Source organism: Euphorbia lathyris, chromosome 2 (genome assembly GCF_963576675.1).
Source record: "Euphorbia lathyris chromosome 2, ddEupLath1.1, whole genome shotgun sequence".
NCBI lineage: Eukaryota > Viridiplantae > Streptophyta > Magnoliopsida > Malpighiales > Euphorbiaceae > Euphorbia > Euphorbia lathyris.
In genome coordinates, this window is record NC_088911.1 from 112,364,350 (window position 1) to 112,384,309 (window position 19,960).

The following is a 19,960-nucleotide window of genomic DNA, read 5'->3' on the forward strand; positions in this document are numbered from 1 at the left end:
TATACCTTACAATACAGTCAGGTATAGCTGCGGCATCTTTAAGAAACATTGATGAGTACAAAGAAGATAGTGACTAATGTAATCTTTTCAATTTATGTCGGGGTAATGTAATTTGTAATAATAATAAAATTATTGAAATTACGATTTAGATAAAAAATTAAATAATACATAATTTAGATAAAAAAACTAAGGCCATACTTTGGAAGTAATGACATTGCAATTTTTTTATTAATATATTGCGGGTTTGACAGTTCTTAGTCTATGGGTGCTCACCTCGCCTAAAGTTCTGTCTCGTCCCAATTTCTATAAAAAAAAAGTAATGACATTGCAATAGTTAAATACATAACACAAATCTAATTATTTAAGTCCATACTTAGTTTTAATGTATTCGCAAACCATAAGGTGATTTTCCAAAGCGATTCTGTCCATAGTGGATGTATCCGCTCGAAAAGTTTCAAAATCTTTAAGGTGAACTTGGTCATCATTTAGGTGAACTTGTTCGGCTGCCCTTTTTCTCGTATTTCTAATAAACAATTGTATTCGACAAACGATGCTTACTTGACTTGCAGCTGCTTGTATCAGATCAGTTCCACTAAATGCATTATTTTTACCTCTTGCGGCATTTTTAGCCGCCTTTTGTCCTATTGGACGTTCCTCAGTGATATATATACCTTCACTTTCATATTGAGATGAGCCAAATGAAGAACCAACATCATCGTCTTTCTTTCCAAAATCAATCCACTTCTGTTGGGTTTTTAGGATTTTCCAACAGTGAAGGTAATGAAATTTCGATTTCAGCTTACTTCTCCTAGTGTATAATTCACATGCCATACAAAGTATTTATACTTCCTCATGGTTGTTGTGGTATGATGAAGTAAGCGGAATGTATCCTCCATTAAATGTTGAAACTTCCTTACTCTTTCTGAACCATTGGCTGGAAGTATCTACATCCATAGTTTCTGGCATTCTAGATTCTAACACTTCATCCTTCATATCGTGCCAAAGCTCTTTCTTGATGAGATTATAAACTTCCTCCTTCAGGGAGCTCTCTTCCTCTTTCAGCTTCAGCTTCTGCCTTCAGTTTCTTTGATCTTGAGATCTAGAAACTTCTAGTCTTTTTCTATGCGCTTCATAGCGACAAATCAATGATTCAGTGGAATCATGACGAACACATCGATACCGCTTCGGGGATCTTGAACCTTCAGGCTTGGGAATCTGCTTGATTGGTGAAGGTGACCGATAGTGTCTTTGATATGGAGAACTGGCATGCTTCTCCTTAGATCTCCCATGGATTACCTCTAGCTGAGACTCCTATGAAAATCATCTTTTCTTTGGACACGTTCGGATGTCGTAATGTCTTATAGAACAAGTCATTGAGCCACGCCTATCCCCATTTCCATCAGCTTCTCTTGCCTCCTTCAGCTCTATCTGCACAACCTCCATCTAAGTTGCTTGCTCTACCTTGAGTATGTTGATGGAATCTAGCACAAATCCAATATTATATATTAACTGCTATGTCAGACCATCCATAAACCTTCGTTGATCATGGTCTAAAAACCCTAAACAAGCATCTATCCTCTCATCTGGGGCTGGAGATATATGTAAGCGGATTATTGCTAGAATTCACTAGGCCATGATTAGGTGCGACCGATGTGCTAGGAATACCAGTAGCCTGAAGACCTGGTTGAACTACGAAACTATGAACGTGAGCTATTTTCACGATGATCGTCCATGCTCACCACACCAAATGATGTCTTCAATACTGAACATGATCTTTGAACTACTTTCTCATGACCTGAATCACAACAAATAGTTAGGGAGGGGCTGAAATCTAGTGTCCCCTCTCCGATGCTTAAGTTAGCAGTGTTCTTAAAAGTAAGAAACAACTTGAAAATAATTAGTAAGTAGATGAATAATGAATGTACCTAGTGCACGATTTTCAAGACTATTTATAGATAATTACATACCTAATGTGTAATGTACTTTACATGTGTCAACTCATGATTGGTTCGGCCAAAACACTTTTCCACGTGTAGACTGTTGGTTGCCTTCACACTATAATTCCTTTATGTCACTCCGCAATTCATGGCATGATCTGGGGATTAAGAGCGTGGTCTTGAAGTCCGAAAAGCTCTTATTGGTCCATGTGTGAAACTATATCTTCTCCTTGAAGCTTTTTAATTAATCGTTCCCATTCTTTTTCTCAGCTCTTTGTGATACGGGCCCTTGGCTTAGGCCTAATATCCCGTTTTGGTTGGGCCTTTGTTCTGGTTATATTTTATTTATTCTATATCACGTTTAAACTGCAGCTATTCTCTATAATCATTCCATTTATACCTTTTTCGGATTTAGCAAAAGCATAAACGGTTGATCTTGTCAGTAGATTATTAGATCTAAAAGCATCTCCAATGCAAGCAACCTTAAAAATTGTCATTTAACATATCATTCTCTCTCATTTACATCACTTTTGACAAAAAAAAAAAAAAATTCTCCAATCCTAAGCAACTTCAAAAATTGTCACTCTAATCTCATAAATCATTACTATATGTTTAATTTATTTTACTTATAAATATTAGCATAAAAATACACTAATAATAGACAATTAAATCATTTTTTATATTAAAAAAATGATAAAAGTGGGGTGCCAAAAGGGTGCGAAAAAAAATACTGCCATAAAAAAACCAAGCAACTTTGATTACTCTAATAGAATATCATATTTCAAACACCTTCCACTCATTAAGCACTGTACCAAACACTTTCAATTAGAAATGCTCTAAATAGTTGCAAAAGAAAGAATTAAGATTTGTCGTATTAGAGTTTTTCACAATAAACACTTGTAATGTTCAAAATGATGTAAGTGATAAAGATTGAATTGTATCTATTTTTATACAAATTTAGAGCTATGAAAATCACAAGAAATGGAAAATAATTTGTTTTTCTAGTAATACCTTTTATGATTTTTTTTTTTTTTTTTTTTGGCTCTATAGATAATCTTTTTCTTCCCTCCATGGTTTTAGTTTATACTTATTTTAGATTTTATTTATTAATATTTTATTAATATTCTCGTACCTCTTTCTATCTAATGGAATTTAAAAACCATTGATCAAAGCAATAAACCCTATATATTTATTATTTTATTATATTTTACTTTCCTCTGTATTAGAGCATCTCCAATAGAGGTGTTTAAAAGAGTGCCAAAACTTACTAAAATATAATATTTTATTGTCTCTTTCATCCACATCATTTTTGGCAACTTTTACTTAAAAATGCTCTAATAGAGGTTGCTTGAAAAGTTGTCACTATAATCCTACAAATTATTATTTTATTATAAATAAAGTGTTCCAGATTTTATTATTTCTAGGAGAGTATATTAAAAAATAATTAAACAAGGTTGCCAAAAATTGAAACTTTCATTGACACCCACAATCACTCCAATAGTGGGCACCCTTTAAAAGTTGCCAAACCTGATGCCACATCAGCTGGCACTCTTTTGGGCACCCTCTATTGGAGATGCTCTTAAAAGGCCTAATACACAAATAATACATGAACTTGTCCAAATGTTGCGACTGCCCATTTCCCTCACTTTCAACTGTAACAATTTATCCCTCAAATTTGTCTAATTGTAAAATATAACCCCTCAAATTTATCCAATTGTAAAACATAACTCAAGATGGAGATTTTTTTTACCCCGTACTTGAAGCAACCGTAAAAACGTTTCCGCGTATTCATATCACGCCATGAAATCTTCAATAGAACTATATTTTTCCATATAAACATCTTTTTACCCTCATAATATCTCAAAACTTTGAATCAAGAAATCACTAAAAAACGAATAGGAATAACAAAAAGAAGAAGAAGAATAGAGGATTTCTAATTTACCGTTAGATTGAAGAATAAGTTGAAGAATTGAGGATTTGGTTACTTAAATACTGATTTTTTTGGGTCCAGAGATCTGATTATCACATTCCATGAGCGTTGCAACTTTTGTATTTCACGTGTTTCTTCAATTGCAGTCCATGTCAGCAATTTGAGATTCTGTTTTACAATTTGACAGATTTGAAGAGTTATGTTTTACAATTAGACAAATTTAAGGAGTAAGTTTTACAATTGAAAGTTAAAGGGCAGTTGTAATATTTGGACAAGTCAGAAGAGGTTATTTATTTGTGTATTAGGCCATATTTTAATAGTCCATTTCCGGTTCAAACTACGTTTGGCTCCAAATTTTTATGTTCTCCATCTCTGGTTACGCCTTTCTGCTCAAACTCAATCGACTTCTCTCCATAAATCTCACCAAATCCTTCTCCATTCTAAACCCACATTTATCCACATGCAGCCTAAAGCCTTCTCAATTCCAAAATCCTTCTCAATTCCAAATCCTTCTCAGTACCTAAAGCCTCTCAATTCCAAAATAACGTTCTACATGAGAAATGGCCAAGTCGAGAAAGCACAGAACCTGTTCGACGAAATGCCTCACAAAAATACAGTCACCTGGAATGCCATGATCCGTGGTTATTTTCAGAATGAACAATCTCAAGAAGCGCTTAGTTTGTTTAGTTTAATGCCTGAGCGTGATCTTTATACATATAATATACTGATTTCATGGGATGTCGTTTCGAGATGTTGTTACATGGAATTCAATTATTGCCGGTTATTTTCAAGCTGGATTTGCTGATGAAGCAATGAGTGTTTTCAATAGGATGCCATTCGAAATGAGGGATGTGGTTTCTTGGAACAATGTTTTGTTGGAATTGGTAAGAAATGGAAATGTTAAAGCAGCTCATGGATTGCTTGAGAAACTCCCATATGGAAATGTTGTATCTTCCACAAATCTACTCGTTGGGTATTTCGGAATTGGTGAAGTTAGTTCTGCCATTAAACTTTTTAAATTGCTGCCTGATGATCCTGATACAACTGTTTGGAATGTGATGATATGTGGTTTAGGAGAAAATGGTCATGGTGAGGAAGGTCTTAAATTTCTTCTCACAATGAAAGAGTTAGGTCTCACAACTAACAAATCGACATTTACCAGTGTTTTGACAATCTGTTCGGGCTTGTCAGCCTCACAGCTAGGCGAGCAAATACACGCAGAAGTGATGAAAACAGGTTTTCATGACATTACTGCTGTTTCTAATGCAATGGTTACCATGTACGCTAGGTGTGGGAACTTGCATTCTGCATTGCAGGAATTCTCTTCAATGCCAAGCCATAATATAATTTCTTGGAACTCTATAATCTGTGGTTTTGCTCACCATGGATTTGGTGAAAAAGCTATTGAGATGTTTGAAAAAATGAGATTAGCTGATGTGAAGCCCAATCACATAACTTTTGTTGGTGTTCTATCTGCATGTAGTCATGCGGGATTAGTTGATCGAGGGAGATACTATTTTGATTATATGATAAACAAGTGTCATCTACAGCCAACAGATGAGCATTTGACTTGCCTTATCGATCTTTTGGGGAGATTTGGACTCATCAATGAGGCAATGGCTTTTGTACATCAAATGAGAGAAGATGGAATGGAAATTCCTAGAAGTGTATGGGGAGCTTTGCTTGGAGCTTGTAGAATTCATAAGAACATTGCAATTGCTGAGATTGCTGGTGAGAGGTTGTTAGAGATAGAGCCTACTATATCTGCCATATATTTGATTTTAGCAGAATTGTACCTGAGTGCTGGAAAAAGAGAAGAAGCAGAGAATATTTTGAATCGAATGAGCAAGAAGGGTGTGAAGAAGCAACCAGGTTGTAGTTGGATCGAGGTAAAGAACAATTGGCATATGTTTTCATCAGGAGATAGTTCACGCCATGAATTTAGCCGAATTTGCAGTGTTTTAGACTTGCTCAGCAAAGACAAAGACAGTATGATTTTGAAATGCAGTACCGGTTTGGTTGAGCAACCCTAGGATTGCAACTGGTTGGGCATTCCCCATCCCCATGGGAGATTTGCCCCAAAGGGGACGGGGAATCCCTGTTAACTTTCCCGTGGGGGTGGCGAAAAAATATCAAAAGAGGGGAGGATGGCGAGCTGTTTCAAATTTCTGTTATGCATCTCCTTGTTCACCATTCTGTACAAAAGTACATGGCATTGTTTTGCTGGATTAAATCACTATTCAGCCCCTGACTTGTTAAAAATGTTTGTAGTTGACCTATGATCTATTATTTTATGACATTGACCTGCTGATTTATAAAAGATGTCTGTGTTTTCCCCAATCTATTATTATTTTGTGACATAAACATTGACCCCTGTCCCATTAAATGTTTTCTTTTGATGATTGTTAATTGCAACATAATTTTTATAATATTTTACTAATCTACTTAGTTGCCTCAATTTTCATATAGAATTTCACACCGGACACCTTTTTTTTTTTCTCTGCTTATACAACCTTGCAGTAGTATCAGTTTTTTTTTTATTTTTTTTTTTTTTTTGAAGAGTGCAGAAGATCAGTTCTTCTTCACATAATTAGCAATCATCTCACACATCACACATGATTTAACAGATTTCTTTGCATACAATTTCCGTCTAAATTGGACTAAATGTGATTAATTATATAAGGATCAAATGTGATTGATTGTTATACATCAGGAGATAAACGTTTTCTATATGCCAGAGCCCAAATAATACTTTAAGCATATTGAACCAGATTGACCATTCAATGCTTCGTGCATGGGTTACTCTATTTCAGTACTTAAACACTCTGTCATATTTCCAGAATTATGGGAAATCGTTTCTTAATTTACTCTAGTAATGTTTGTGCTTTGTTTTGCGAATAACAAGGTCAACCTCATTAAAGTGCTGAAGGATTAACCTCAGCCCCTTGAAGGTAAAGAAAAAGTTGTTCAATTTAGAGAAAATGGAAACATAATAATGATCTAAGGTTACTGCTACACTGTCATTCATCATTTCATGTGTTTTGTGATTATACAAGAAAACATAATCTATGGCAAAGCCGTTGGAAACAAAAAGCTCTCTATGTATTGGACTACACTACACCACAAATCCAATAAACTGTCAAATTCTAACAGCACTTTGTTTACTAGCCATAACACTTCTTCGTGGTGTCGTAGTAGCTGACCCTTTCTTTACTTTGAGATCAATTTTACTATCAGTAGTGTTGTTCAGCTTTCTTAAGCTGGGTGAATTTTGATCACCAACGGCTTGATCATGAGCAGTCTTACACTGTGTGTGTCTGTTATGATTCTTCAAAGCTGAGGGCTGCAAAGCCTTAACTCTGTTTCTGTTTCTGTTTCCAATTACAGCATCGTTGTCTAATCACAACAAGTCAACAATAAGTACTCAAGAAGTAAAAAGCAGCATGAGTATTCATCGAATAACTACTCAAAAGATAGAAAGTACCAGGACTAGATAAGACAGCACGAGGCCGTGCAACTGAACTGGCTCGAATATTTGGTCTATCCTCCACATCGGAATTGCTTTTCTTGTCAGCTTCTGTGAAGAGAGAAGCAGAAAATACTATTGCTCAGAAACTGATATGATAAAGAGGGAATGTTAGAAGAGTAAAAGTTAACCTTCAGAAGCAGATTCTGTGGGCAAAACAGTGTTGGTTGGAAGGATAATGTTAGGCACATAAGAATTTGGAACTCTTGCAATTCGAGGGGGAGAAATATCCCGATACTCCTTCACTGTAGATGATAAATGTCACTTAGCAATGTACGATCATACTCCAATATTGTGTCAAGCACATTGTAAACTTCATAGTAACATGAAAGTTGTATTGTGAACTGAGTACAATAGAACCCACTAATAAAATGATACTTTATTGGTTCGGTCCAATGCATTTGGTCTATAATAGAATATTCCTATCAAACATTGATGTAAGCTACTTGCGCCTCTTTCTTCCCAACTCTATCGTCCTTTCAAATAAATGTTAAGGTATGTCTAGAATTCTATTTAGATTTGATTTTCCTAATTAGAGTAAGAATTGAAAACTTGCTCTATAAGTGAATTCTATTAAGATAAAGGATCATGTTTTTAGGCCTGTATAAACAAGGGTTAGTTGCTTATTTATTTGCGCAGAGAATTTTTGAGTCTGTGCACTAGTTAAAAAGATGGAATTTCCTTATCGGTAACAAATGAATTATGTGCTCCTCACCGTGAATCTAAGCAAAAATAACGGTATAATGTAAATCTATTGGTATTGTAATTCCATGTCTAGTTTGTTATTCCACATATGAAGCTTATTATAATCAACAACCGATGAAATTCCTAACAATAATCCGGGTTAGTAGTGGAAGGAGAATCTAAATCTAAGACGTCAACTACCCAACCCAAAGAAAACAAATTTGGGGAACCTCTTGCTCATAGAAAAAGAACAAGTATGCTTTATGTGATACACCAATACAGAGTAGCAGAATTAAGGAAAACAAGAATCCTGTAATAAAAGAAAAGGAACATCCTTCAAAGAAAGCAAAGAAGTGCAATTATATTCATGGCCTTCGCCTTCTGTTCTAACCTTAAGCTTTGGATACACTGAAAAAACCCAGATCAAAAGCTCACTTTTTTTTTTTTTTTTTTTTTTTTTGCAGTTTCCAGTTGATGAGGAAGAAATAAGAAGCTAAATCTTCAAACATGATATTTGGATGGGAGTGAGGGATGAATGGAAGAATAACTTTAAAGGGAAGGCTCAGAATCAGAAATAGAATAATGAAGCTTTCTAATATGAAATAAATATTCCATTAAGGATTTGGAATTTAGAATGGAGTGATTGCTTAGCATTTGGAAAGAACAGAAGATAATAGAGTGAACAGAGACCCCAATAACTGCGTTTCTTCATTTGTCACGTTTTGACTTTCAAATTACACACGCATCCATCATTGAATATGATAATGATAATGACGGCATGTTAGAATGTTAGAAGAGTAAAAGTTAACCTTCAGAAGCAGATTCTGGAGGCAAAACATTGTCGGTTGGAAGAATAATGTTAGGCACATAAGATTTTGGAACTCTTGCAATCCGAGGGGGAGAAATATCAGGATACTCCTTCACTGTATATCACAAATGTCAGTTAGGAAGGTATGATCATACTCCAATATTGTGTCAAGCACAATGTAAACTTCATAGTAACATGAAAGTTGTATTGTGGACCGAGTACAATAGAACCGACTAATAAAATAATACTTTAGTGGTTCGGTCCAATGCATTCAATCTACAATAGAATATTCCTATGAAACATTGATGTAAGCTACTTGTGCCCCTTTCTTCCCAACCCTATCGTCCTTTCAAATAAATGTTAAGGTATTAGTTTTCCTAATCAGAATAAGAATTGAAAACTTGCTCTATAAGGAAAAGAATCATACTTTTAGACCAATATAAATAAGGTTTAGTTGCTTATTTATGTGTAAGGGTTTGAGTATAATCTAAGTCTCATAGGAGTTGAGTATCAGAAAACTTAGGTATGAAGATGGAATTTCCTAATTATGTGCTCCTAGCCCATGAACGTAAGCAAAAATAACCCTATGACATAAATCAATGCTATTTTCAATAATAGTGGAGGAGAATCTAAATCTAAGAAGGAAACTATAAGATTTGGGGAACTCTCTTGCTCATAGAAAAAGAACAGGTATACATAACAACAACGTATATGATACACCAATACAGAGTAGCAGAAATAAACTATAACATTCAATTATCCAGAAAAGCAATTGCCAAAATAAATAAAAAGCAATATGAAAACTTGACAAAAGTTAGAAGATAGAATAGTGAAAAAGGTACCTGGAAAACAAGAATCCTGTAACGAGAGAAAAGGAACATCCTTCAAAGAAGTGCAATCATATTCATGGCCTTCACCTTCTGTTCTAACCTTAAGCTTTGGATACACTGAAAAATACAGAAAATAGTATCAGAAGAACGCAAAGGAATTCAAAACAAAACAAAATCGAAAAACTTAAAACAAAAACCCAGATCAAAAGCTCACTTTTTTGTTGCAGTTTGGAGGTGATGATGAAGAAAGGAGAAGCTAGACCTTCAAACATGGAGTTTGGATGGGGTCTGAGAGATGTATAGAAGAATAACTTCAAAGGAAAGGCTCGGAATCAGAGTGAGAAAAATGAAGCTTTCTCTAATCTGAAATAAATATATATTGGTTTCAGAAAGAGTGATTTAGGCAATAAAAGGAATAAAAAGTGGGGATTGATTGATTGATTGCTTAACATTTGGGAAGAATTTGGGAAGAACAGAGTGAATAGTGAATAGAGACCCCACTAACTGCGTTCCTTCCATTCTGACTTTCAAATTACACACGCCTCCATCATTGAATATTTCTTCAACGGATTCTTAATTTATTCTGTTTTCGTTACCTCCTCAAATTGCAACATGGCCCTCTCAAGTTTTTATCTTTTTAAAAGAATCCGTCTCCATGATTAATTTCAATCAATTTTGCCCCTCAATTAAAGTAGAAATTAGAGTCAAAGTGGAGGAGGAGAGGGATATAAAATACAAATATAAAAGGTATTTCATTACATTTTGTATGTATTAACTCAATAATTTCATTTCATTCTATTATACTTTACTCAATAAAATATTAACAATTGATTTTTTTTATAAGAATGTTAATATTTCATTAAATCATAAAATTATAAGTACAACATGAAATCAGTAAGGAATAAAAGCTTATACACATATAATGCTAACGTGATATTAAATTATTGATCTAACATACGAATAAGATGATGTGACACATGTATAATTTAGTTTTTATTAATAAATAATCTATAAATTCCATGGTAAATCTCATTGATCTGTGATTTGATCTAAACTTTATGATATATCCTTACTAAAAACATAAAAATAATAAGTTGATCAAATAGTGTTCAAATAATTTGTATTATTCTCTAAAATCCTAAAAATACTAAAAATACGTATGGATTGACTTCCAACTGCATCCTACAGGGATTAGACCATGACTTCCTTTCAAAACACTCTTCCGTTCCTTAAAAAAGGTTTCATGTACAGTACAATGCTCTAGTCCTAGAGCACATCTAGTGTTTAAGACTTTCTCCTTACTTTGACAAATTTGGTAATAACCAACCATTAAAGTGGTTCTTACCAAATTTGGTTGTTACCAAAATCAGTGATAATTATTTTTCTCTCCATTTCTACACTTAAATTTCTGCCTTTTTCTTTTTGTTACCAATAGTTTATTTGCTTGCAAAATTACATGTTCAATTCCTGTTTTTTAATTAATATTTTTTTACCTACAGAAATTTAAAGTAACAATAAAATCTAATGAGGTATTAACTTTCATCGTCGTTTGTCCCTAGCTGGTAATAAAAGTCTGTTAATACCGCTATGAATGCGCATGGGGTTTGAATCAAAGGGTAAAGTGAAAAAATACTCCTAATATTTACACCCATAAGCAATTTTATCTTTAACATCTAAAATATAACGTTGGCAATCAATAGAAATTTTTCTCTAACGTTGGCAAGTTGAGTCAATTTTACTCCTAAATATATCGTTCCCAGATGTAAAACTCTATTAGACTTGTTCATGGGTTGGGTCTCAGGTCTAATTGAGTCACCTAACTACTTTGTCCAAGATCAACCTAGTCCATGCTATATTTACATCAGGCTCGGGCTGAACCGGGCTAGACTAATAAAACTAATTCTCAAACTCACCGGAGTCATACCCATTCCCCAAATGTATTTAAATTAAAATTTAAAATTTAATTATCATTGTAAATAAAAAAAATGTAATAAAAAAATATAAATTGTAACTAATTAAATACAGTTAAAAAGAAACAATAAAAAGTATTTTATGTAATAGTGGTTTGGATTTGCTAAACGAAACCTGGGAAGGGGCGAGGAAGAGATCGGGTTTTTCTGCAGAGGTTACGTCGGCTAGGGGAGGCTGGCAGCAGTTCATCAGACCGGCAGGAAGTTAATGAAGAGGGGCGGAATAGGGAGGCGACGGCAACCTGTGAAGCAGGAGGCAGACAGACCAATAGGGGGTGGAATTCTGGGCAGCCAATAGCGAAACTGTGTAAGACGGCAACAACAAAGCCGGTAGGTCCAATGGCAACGTCCTATACGGGGCCGGTTGAAAATTAACGTAGACAGCGCGTTGTTTCAGGCAGAAAAATACAATGGGTGGGGAGTAGTGGTTAGGGACGAGGATGGGAAATTTATGGCAGGAGCAATGGGCAAGATAGACAGAGTGCACGAAGCACGAATGGTGGAAATATACGCACTGAGGGAAAGTCTAAAATGGGCAACAGAATATTGAGGCAGCCACTTTTGAGACAGATGCGAAGGAGATAACATATAAAGTAAATACGGAGGTACCAGATGTTTCATCGTTTGGAGATTTGATAGAGGATTGCAAAGAAATTATGCAACGTAATGCATTTTTGATATCATTTGTTCCTAGACTAGCGATTAGAGCAGTTCATTCTTTAACGAGAAAAGCTCTTTTCCATACTAGTATTTTTTTTCATTCTTTGATTTGACGGATTGATTATCAGTTGCTATTCTTAAGGATATTAATGTCTCGTTAATTTAAAGTTCCAGTATTGATTAAAAAAATAGTTTATGTATGCATTGTAATTTTATTTTATTTTAAGATTAATGCACTTATAATTTATAAATGAGAGAGATGAACGAGACAATGAAATAAAATAATTAAAAAAAACTAACATTGTAAATACAAGAAAAAAAAAGTACATGGTTTGCTAAATTTGCAAATACATGTGTATAGTTAAAAATTTGTGAATAGAAATATATGATACGTTTTATTTACAAAACAAAATATTTCGATTTATATTTGCAAATAGAAAGATGTGGTTTAAAATAATGACCGGATACTCAGATGATTCAATAATCTTAAATTTATGTAATCACTTACATGTATCCTAAAATATCTTTAGGAACTTTTTTATTCCATCCAGTTTCTTCCGCGAATGATCCTGATATGCCCGTCTAAAGATGGTGGTTAGCTAGTATCTTTTTTTCGTCTCACCAGTTATAGGTAGGTTTTAGCTAGCCTTTATGACTATCCAACTTAGACACTATCTTATGTGTAACTTTCAGAGAACCTAATAGTAATCTTTAAAGTAATCCCTTCCTATGCGAGACCAAGTCCAGCATGAGGCATAGTTAAGTCATATTCATTTGTTGCTCATATATTTCTTGATCTCCTAGTGAACTGATAAGCTCGATTAGACAGTTACAAATTGCTCCATACGGAGGGAGGGGACTTATATAGTTCGAGCCACCACCCGGGTTAGAGTTAATGTAGAATCATCATAGAAAATTGGCTCCCAATACGGCACAGTCTCATAATCTTAGTTCGAGAGATCTCCATTAATCACGTCAAAGATCAACTCGTTAATTACGGATCAAGTGGGCTTGAGGGATACCGAACCTCGATCTGCGAGTGCATATTCGCTTATCAATAGGTGACACATAGCTCAACACGCCCCAAGTTTATAAATGTTTCTCCATATTCGATTACAGTATGAATAGAGTAAGACACTCTCCAAGGTACAATACTTCACTTATTATTCACTGAGCTTACATTATAGCTTTGATTATTGTTGTACCCATCCTCAAATTGTCCTTAAAAGCTGACTTAGATATCGGAGTGGGTTAGTCGGACTTCGATCCTTCTTTTAACCCTGTTCCTATCTTATTTCAGGCTTACAAGAGGGTCTACATGATTTAACCACATCAATAATAAAAATAATCTCAACAAAAATTAAACAGATTTAGCTTGAAGAATTTTAATGTAATTAAAGCGTTATTTGTTTTAACTATCGATAAATACTACATCTAACTTTAACAATATAACATGCAGATTCCTTCTATGAAGAATACATTTCAAATGAACGAATGTTTACAAAACCAGCAAACATGCATTGTATTTATGGTTGTAAATGAGCGGAGCTGCTCATGAGCGGCTCGGTGGTTCGCTCGATAAAAACTCGGCTCGACTCGGGTTGTAAACGAGCCGCACATGAGCACGATTTACTAGCTCGGTTCGTAAACAAACTGAACTTAAACAGGCCAAAACTCAGCTCGAAACCTTACAAGCAGGCTCGATTATAACATTTATGAACAAATTTTTGTTGTGTAAAAAACTATATAGTTTTGTGTTAGTTCACAAATATCTAAACTTAATATTATTTCATTTGCTATTAGATGAGTTTGTTCATAAAAATAATAAATGGGTAGTAGACGAACTAGTTATAAGTATCTTATTTATTTATTCACGAACTTTGCTTGTGAGCTTGTTTGTGTACACAGTTAAAAAACTATTTGTGAACAAACTTCATAAATATAATTAATGATTAACTCACAGACAATTTATGGTTAGATAATTTTTTTAACGAACCAAATTGAAAATGAATTTTGAACTCAAAACTCGGCTCGAGTTCATTTATTTTCTAATAAACTGAGCCGAGATTGAACAAGTAAAAGCTCGGCTCGTACTCGAACTCGAACTCATTAATTTATAACGAACCGAATTTGAACATGTCAAAGCTCGGCTCAGTTCGACTCGATTATAGTTGTAATTGTATTTAAAAAACAATTATTATAATAACAGCTAGCTAGAGAGATATAAATTTAAATTCAAATTTTCATCCTAAATTTTAACGGACCGTAAAAGTATTAAATTACACTATACACTTAATACAATTTTATTTATTACAATGACATCCTTCTTGTGTCCATTTTGACACAACTTGCCGTATTCATTATTTCGGTTATTTTATTAATGGTGTACATTTTTTTTTTTTTGCTGCATTTTACGAGTTTTTATATTAAGTATTGGTTTTCTATGTTATTTGAAGGACTCTCGATTTATATTTGGATACATGTATTGTGATCTTATATAATAATTAAAATAGTGGGACCTCTTATAATATATGTAGATCTATATTACACATATTAAAAGTTTTCCATTGAAAACCGGATATTTCTAATAATTTACCGTATTTTACACAATGGTTTCAATCCCCGTATCTCAAAAAAAAAAAAAAAAAAAAACAAAAAAAAAAAAAAAAAACAAGGATTTACCGTTAATATTGAAGCGATTCCGGTCGGCGACTATGACTATTTTTATTTCCCGTTTTTTACTAGACCCCGTTTGCATTCGTACTCGAAGATATCAAGAGTTCAGACTGGAGTTACGACTGCAACCATCTAACTTCGCTATTCAGCGGCCTAAGTAAAATGTTTAATTAGGCAAATTCGGTCTTTACACTATGTGGCGCAGAGCTCTATTCAGCCCCAAATGGAATACAAGGCGGTTTTGTACGGCCGCATTTCGCCGTACCGAGGACGAAGGTGACTGGCTCTACTCCTCCGAATGGTGGGGTGCGGATTCTGAGTCCGAAGCTCACACAGTTCTCCGTTCTATGTCCGATAAAGGCAACGGCGTCGTCTCTATCCATGCCTATCCTTCCTCTAAACCTGTTAGTCTTTCTATCTTCCTTACTCACTCTGTGTATAGTTATTAGTTTATTTGTTTTCTATGATCATGTTTATGAGAATGATTGTATTGTGCTCAGCTAGAGTGTGCGATTTCAATCAACTCCTCTAGCAGAAGATTGATGAATTGTACTAATTTTCTTTTGTTGAAAAATCACAATTTTTGTATTCAGGACAAACTACTGCAAATAATTCTAATTTGGCCTTTGTCTCTTAAGATAGTTAAGATCATACCTGAACTTTGTAGAGGAAACTAAAAATTAGGTCTAATGTCTAAAGCTCCTTCCTGTTAGAGTTGTTAAAACACTGACATTTCATGTTGAAGCATTATAAATCGTCTATAAACATCATTTCTTTGTTAGTTTTGAAGTGTTGGGCTGCAATGCTACAAGATGCTAAATGTTCAAGACCATAGAATAGCTACTTTGTGAAAACCTTGTTCTTTTTAGTTCCTTCTTGGTACCATTTCAACCTGTGATCGCATTTGCTTCAGGCTGATGTTTGTGATAGAAATTTGCTTATCTTTAGACGAGTTTCATTAAATGGTCTTAATGTTAATTTGGCAGAGCGACATTCACTGGCCAAAAACTGAAAAATGGCTCGAGCAAAGGTATGCAGATATCAATCATGGTCAAGAACGTGATGCATGCTTTAGGGTTCTTGGATATCAGTGGCGTGCACTTCGCTTTAATGATGTCACACGACAGAGTACGGTCAAAGTAATGGCTGCTTACAAACAATCAGAACCTAATTCTATATTCTTAATGCAACAGGCGCATTGTGTAGCTGCTCCATGTAAATTTCTGAGCTCTTTCTTTTATAGTATTACAAAATTGCTTGTTATTTGCTCTGAGTTATGTAGTCCTTTTTATTCTTTGCCGCTAATATATCTGAAAAGACTTTTCCACATCATATCTTTAACCTGGTCAAAGTTGATTTGATTCTACGAGGAACTTAAGCAATGATCAACCAGGCTCAAATTCTCATTCTTAAGGCCTTAAAGTTTTAATGAGCTTAACATGTTAGATCAGAGGCACTTAAACAAGTCCAAGTGAAATTGCATAATCCAGAGCTTAATTAACTCTATCAGATTAATTCAAACAAGTGGTGATCCTCATCTTCTGATTATTCCCTTTGAAAGTTGGTTACGTATTTGTCCATCAATTATCAAATTTCCTCAGTAGAGGAAAAGCTTGAGTTGAAATTTTGTAACTCATGTCCCATTGGTGTTGTGTGGAGTTGGGTTGGCCTTTGGAAATACCTCTTTCTTCGTTTCATTGATAGACTTGTACTAGTTGAAATGTTTTTCCTCAGTACAAGGAAGTAGTAGGATTGATTGCATATGTTCTGCATTTAGAGAATTAGTAATTTATTCTCGAGTCTTGTATTCTTTTGGAAGTTTTCATCTTTTAAACTATTCTTAAGAAGGGGAATTTTTGAGTAATTGTTTATTATGTAGCACCATCTTCTGTCACTATTGTGGAATATCTAATTTAACAATCTCGGTGATTGTATTTTCGGAATATATTCAATATTGTGTCTGAAATGGATGGTTTGAGAAGCCTTTCCTAATACCAAGTGACAAAAAGTAAGAAATTACAGGGATTCCTGATGTTGATGTAGCTCGTATCCATTACACTTCTTCATGTGACTTCACTGCATATTATTTTGTTTGCTTATTTGCTGGGCTTATTGAGAACTATTCTCTCAGAGTGAATTGATTGATTGCTCATCAAAAGTTTCCCAGTTTGTACATACACAAGTATAAAACATTTCTGTACAACAGGTGATGACATGGTATCTTAATCATGATGTGTTGTTAATAACTTCGGCATGCAGGTGATGCAATTAATCTGCCTTAAATTCCTGTTTGTTATATTTCAGTTTGAAGACATTAGTATTTATTTGATGTTGTTCTGCAGATGTGAAGAGTATGATATCTGTCGGTTTAGCTACTATAGCTTCCTCAACTTTTGATCTTGTGGGTGCTGTATGCGGCGAGAAGCCAATGCATATTTTATGTATTGGCCATGGTGGGGGAACTTTACCGCTGTTTCTGGCTAGCAAAATTCAAGGTGGTACTGGCTAATAACAGTTTCCTTACATCATGTGCCTTTTAAGTTCAGTTAGCAAATAAATTCACTTCTTAGTGATCAAGGAGTTTGCCATTCCTTTTGCAAACATTTTAATATGTAGACATAAAATCACCATGTTGTAAACTTCAATTTATTTATTTATTTTCCTTGCAAGTATCCTTAAGGTATTTGACACTGTCATTCTGTTTAAGGTCCTCGTTTTTTTTACTGAAACGAGTAGGAGCAGTATATATTCACATAATGCAATAATTAATTAATGTTTGACATGTGTATTATTGTGATTTACAAAAAGGAGTTTTTTTGCATGCTTCTTGATATGTTTCAACATAATGCATTCCTTAACTTGAGCTTGATGATTGGCTTCGTATCCTTGTGGACATTGCTAAAAATTCGGTGTTGTTTGCAGGGTCCATTGTTCACATAGTAGAAATAGATCCCCTTGTTATCTCTGCTTCTGTTCGTGCAATGGGGTTCCCAGCTTTCTCAGTTATGGCGTCTGCGGATCAGCGTGCATTGCCAAAACCCAGTATCATTGACGAAGTAATGTGGAGAGGAATCCACGAAAGGCTTTTCCTTTATGAATCAGATGCTGAGAAGTTTGTCCTCAACACCAGTAACACATACGATATGATCTTCATAGATGCTTACGATGGTGACGACATCTTCCCTCATAAGCTATGGGATGTAGATTCTCCATTTTTAAAAGCTCTGGACAGTAGGCTGCATCCTGAGCATGGAACCGTTGTTGTTAACCTTCACGCAGATGACGATGACGATGACGATTATGCCAAAAGTTCAGATCCATCCGTTTCGTTTTTTTACAAACGACTGCCAATGAGCGGACATGTTCCTAAAGTTTGTCAAGCTTACAAGGATGCTCTGGTAAGAAATCGAAATCCTTCAGAAGGTTGCGGGGTTGTTTTCACTGTTTCAGTTCCCTGGGTGTGTAATATATCAATGGTTGTATGCAGAGGGATTGGGATGAATAATAGAGAGTGTAGTAGGGATGGGATTGTCAATGGTATTATTTCTAAAGCTGTTGGTGTTGAAAACGTTTTGAAGTTGCCATTTTCATGGTTGGATTATATGAAGACAGACTTTAAAGTCGTTTGATTGATATTCAAATTATTGATGCTTCTTATTACTCTGATACTTAGGGGGAAGAGTGATGAAAAAGAGAAAAAGAGATACTCTTAATTATAGTATTATTTCAGGTGTCATTTATCAAGTAAGGTTGGTTTGAATGGTTAATTATTTTAAGTAATTTAAATTAATGATCTTGTGTTTGATTGAGTTATAATTGAATTTTGCATCACACTTTATAAATTAATAATTAATAATTTATTGATTAATTAATATCTCGAGTAAATTACACCAATGGTACCTGAAATATACCCCAACTCACACTTTAGTACCTGGATTACATTTTGTCAAAAAAAATACCCCAAGTATGGGTGACTGGACAATTAAGTGCGATTAGCCGGTTTCTACTTGGTCAACGTCTGTTTGACAATTACTAACATAAAAAGAGTGGGCCCCACATTAAATGATTAACGTTGAAAGACCACATTACCCCTATTCATTTCCCTCCATAATTAATCACATATTTCGAGTACTCTCTCTCTCTGCCTGTCCATTCCAACAGTCTTTTCTTTCTCTCTTCCATTCGAACTTATAACCATTTGAGAAAACTAAAAAACCACTGACTCCATTTCTGCGCAAACAAACTCCTATTCATTTCCCTGTCACGCACCAAATGAGCTTTCAATGTCTCACATTCTCTCTCAATTCTATTCAGCTTTCTCAGAAGCCCAAGGATAATTGATTTTTCTCTTTCGTTCATTGAAGGGAAACTCCGCCTGTGAGGGCCACTTGGTGGCCTTTACAGCCGGTCCCAAGCCCGGACAAAGGAGGAGGGTTGCGGTAGGTTTGTGGCGGCCAGCGTAAAACTTAGTCACATCTTATGACATGAACCATAATATAAATAACCATTTGAGAAAACTAAAAAACCACTGACTCCATTTCTGCGCAAACAAACTCCTATTCATTTCCCTGTCACGCACCAAATGAGCTTTCAATGTCTCACATTCTCTCTCAATTCTATTCAGCTTTCTCAGAAGCCCAAGGATAATTGATTTTTCTCTTTCGTTCATTGAAGGGAAACTCCGCCTGTGAGGGCCACTTGGTGGCCTTTACAGCCGGTCCCAAGCCCGGACAAAGGAGGAGGGTTGCGGTAGGTTTGTGGCGGCCAGCGTAAAACTTAGTCACATCTTATGACATGAACCATAATATAAATACCGTTGGGACGTTCCCTACTCAGCGACGCGCTGCACTTCCTAGACCCGGGTGTAGTGATAAATGTGCAAGGGTTGCTAGGTCGTCGCCCCAAAGCGGCGCGCCACCCCAGGACCCGGGGGTGGTGT

At 35.0% G+C, this 19,960-nt stretch overlaps 2 protein-coding genes and 1 pseudogene across 3 annotated transcripts; 2 read left to right on the forward strand and 1 right to left on the reverse strand.

Annotated features, from left to right (window-relative positions):
- The first annotated feature begins 4,226 nt into the window (after positions 1-4,226).
- On the forward strand, positions 4,227-6,109 carry LOC136219481 (pentatricopeptide repeat-containing protein At4g02750-like; annotated as a pseudogene).
- Positions 6,110-6,863: 754 nt separating this feature from the next.
- On the reverse strand, positions 6,864-10,274 carry LOC136219482 (uncharacterized). Of its 2 annotated transcripts, XM_066006897.1 has the most exons (6): positions 9,930-10,274; positions 9,728-9,832; positions 8,887-9,000; positions 7,525-7,638; positions 7,352-7,444; positions 6,864-7,263 (listed from the first exon to the last, which is right to left on the reverse strand). In XM_066006897.1, exons 1-6 carry the CDS (start codon positions 9,985-9,987, stop codon positions 7,007-7,009), a joined length of 741 nt encoding a protein of 246 aa, XP_065862969.1. In that variant the 5' UTR covers positions 9,988-10,274; the 3' UTR covers positions 6,864-7,006. The 2 variants fall into 2 exon arrangements, with proteins under 2 accessions (XP_065862969.1, XP_065862970.1); XM_066006898.1 differs by lacking the exon at positions 8,887-9,000 and having other exon boundaries at positions 9,930-10,271.
- A 4,818-nt stretch (positions 10,275-15,092) lies between these two features.
- On the forward strand, positions 15,093-18,654 carry LOC136219483 (uncharacterized). Its single transcript, XM_066006899.1, has 4 exons — positions 15,093-15,425; positions 16,008-16,236; positions 17,364-17,516; positions 17,944-18,654. Exons 1-4 carry the CDS (start codon positions 15,216-15,218, stop codon positions 18,648-18,650), a joined length of 1,299 nt encoding a protein of 432 aa, XP_065862971.1. The 5' UTR covers positions 15,093-15,215; the 3' UTR covers positions 18,651-18,654.
- The last annotated feature ends 1,306 nt before the right edge of the window (positions 18,655-19,960 follow it).

Coding starts and splice junctions, on each gene's coding strand:
- LOC136219482 (XM_066006897.1), bottom strand. CDS start 9,987: ATGTTTGAAGGTCTAGCTTCTCCTTTCTTCATCATCACCTCCAAACTG. Junction 7,445..7,524: donor CACAGAATCTGCTTCTGAAG/GTTAACTTTTAC, acceptor CTCTCTTCACAG/AAGCTGACAAGAAAAGCAAT. Junction 7,264..7,351: donor TGCTGTCTTATCTAGTCCTG/GTACTTTCTATC, acceptor TGTTGTGATTAG/ACAACGATGCTGTAATTGGA.
- LOC136219483 (XM_066006899.1), top strand. CDS start 15,216: ATGTGGCGCAGAGCTCTATTCAGCCCCAAATGGAATACAAGGCGGTTT. Junction 15,426..16,007: donor CCTATCCTTCCTCTAAACCT/GTTAGTCTTTCT, acceptor TTAATTTGGCAG/AGCGACATTCACTGGCCAAA. Junction 17,517..17,943: donor TCTGGCTAGCAAAATTCAAG/GTGGTACTGGCT, acceptor TGTTGTTTGCAG/GGTCCATTGTTCACATAGTA.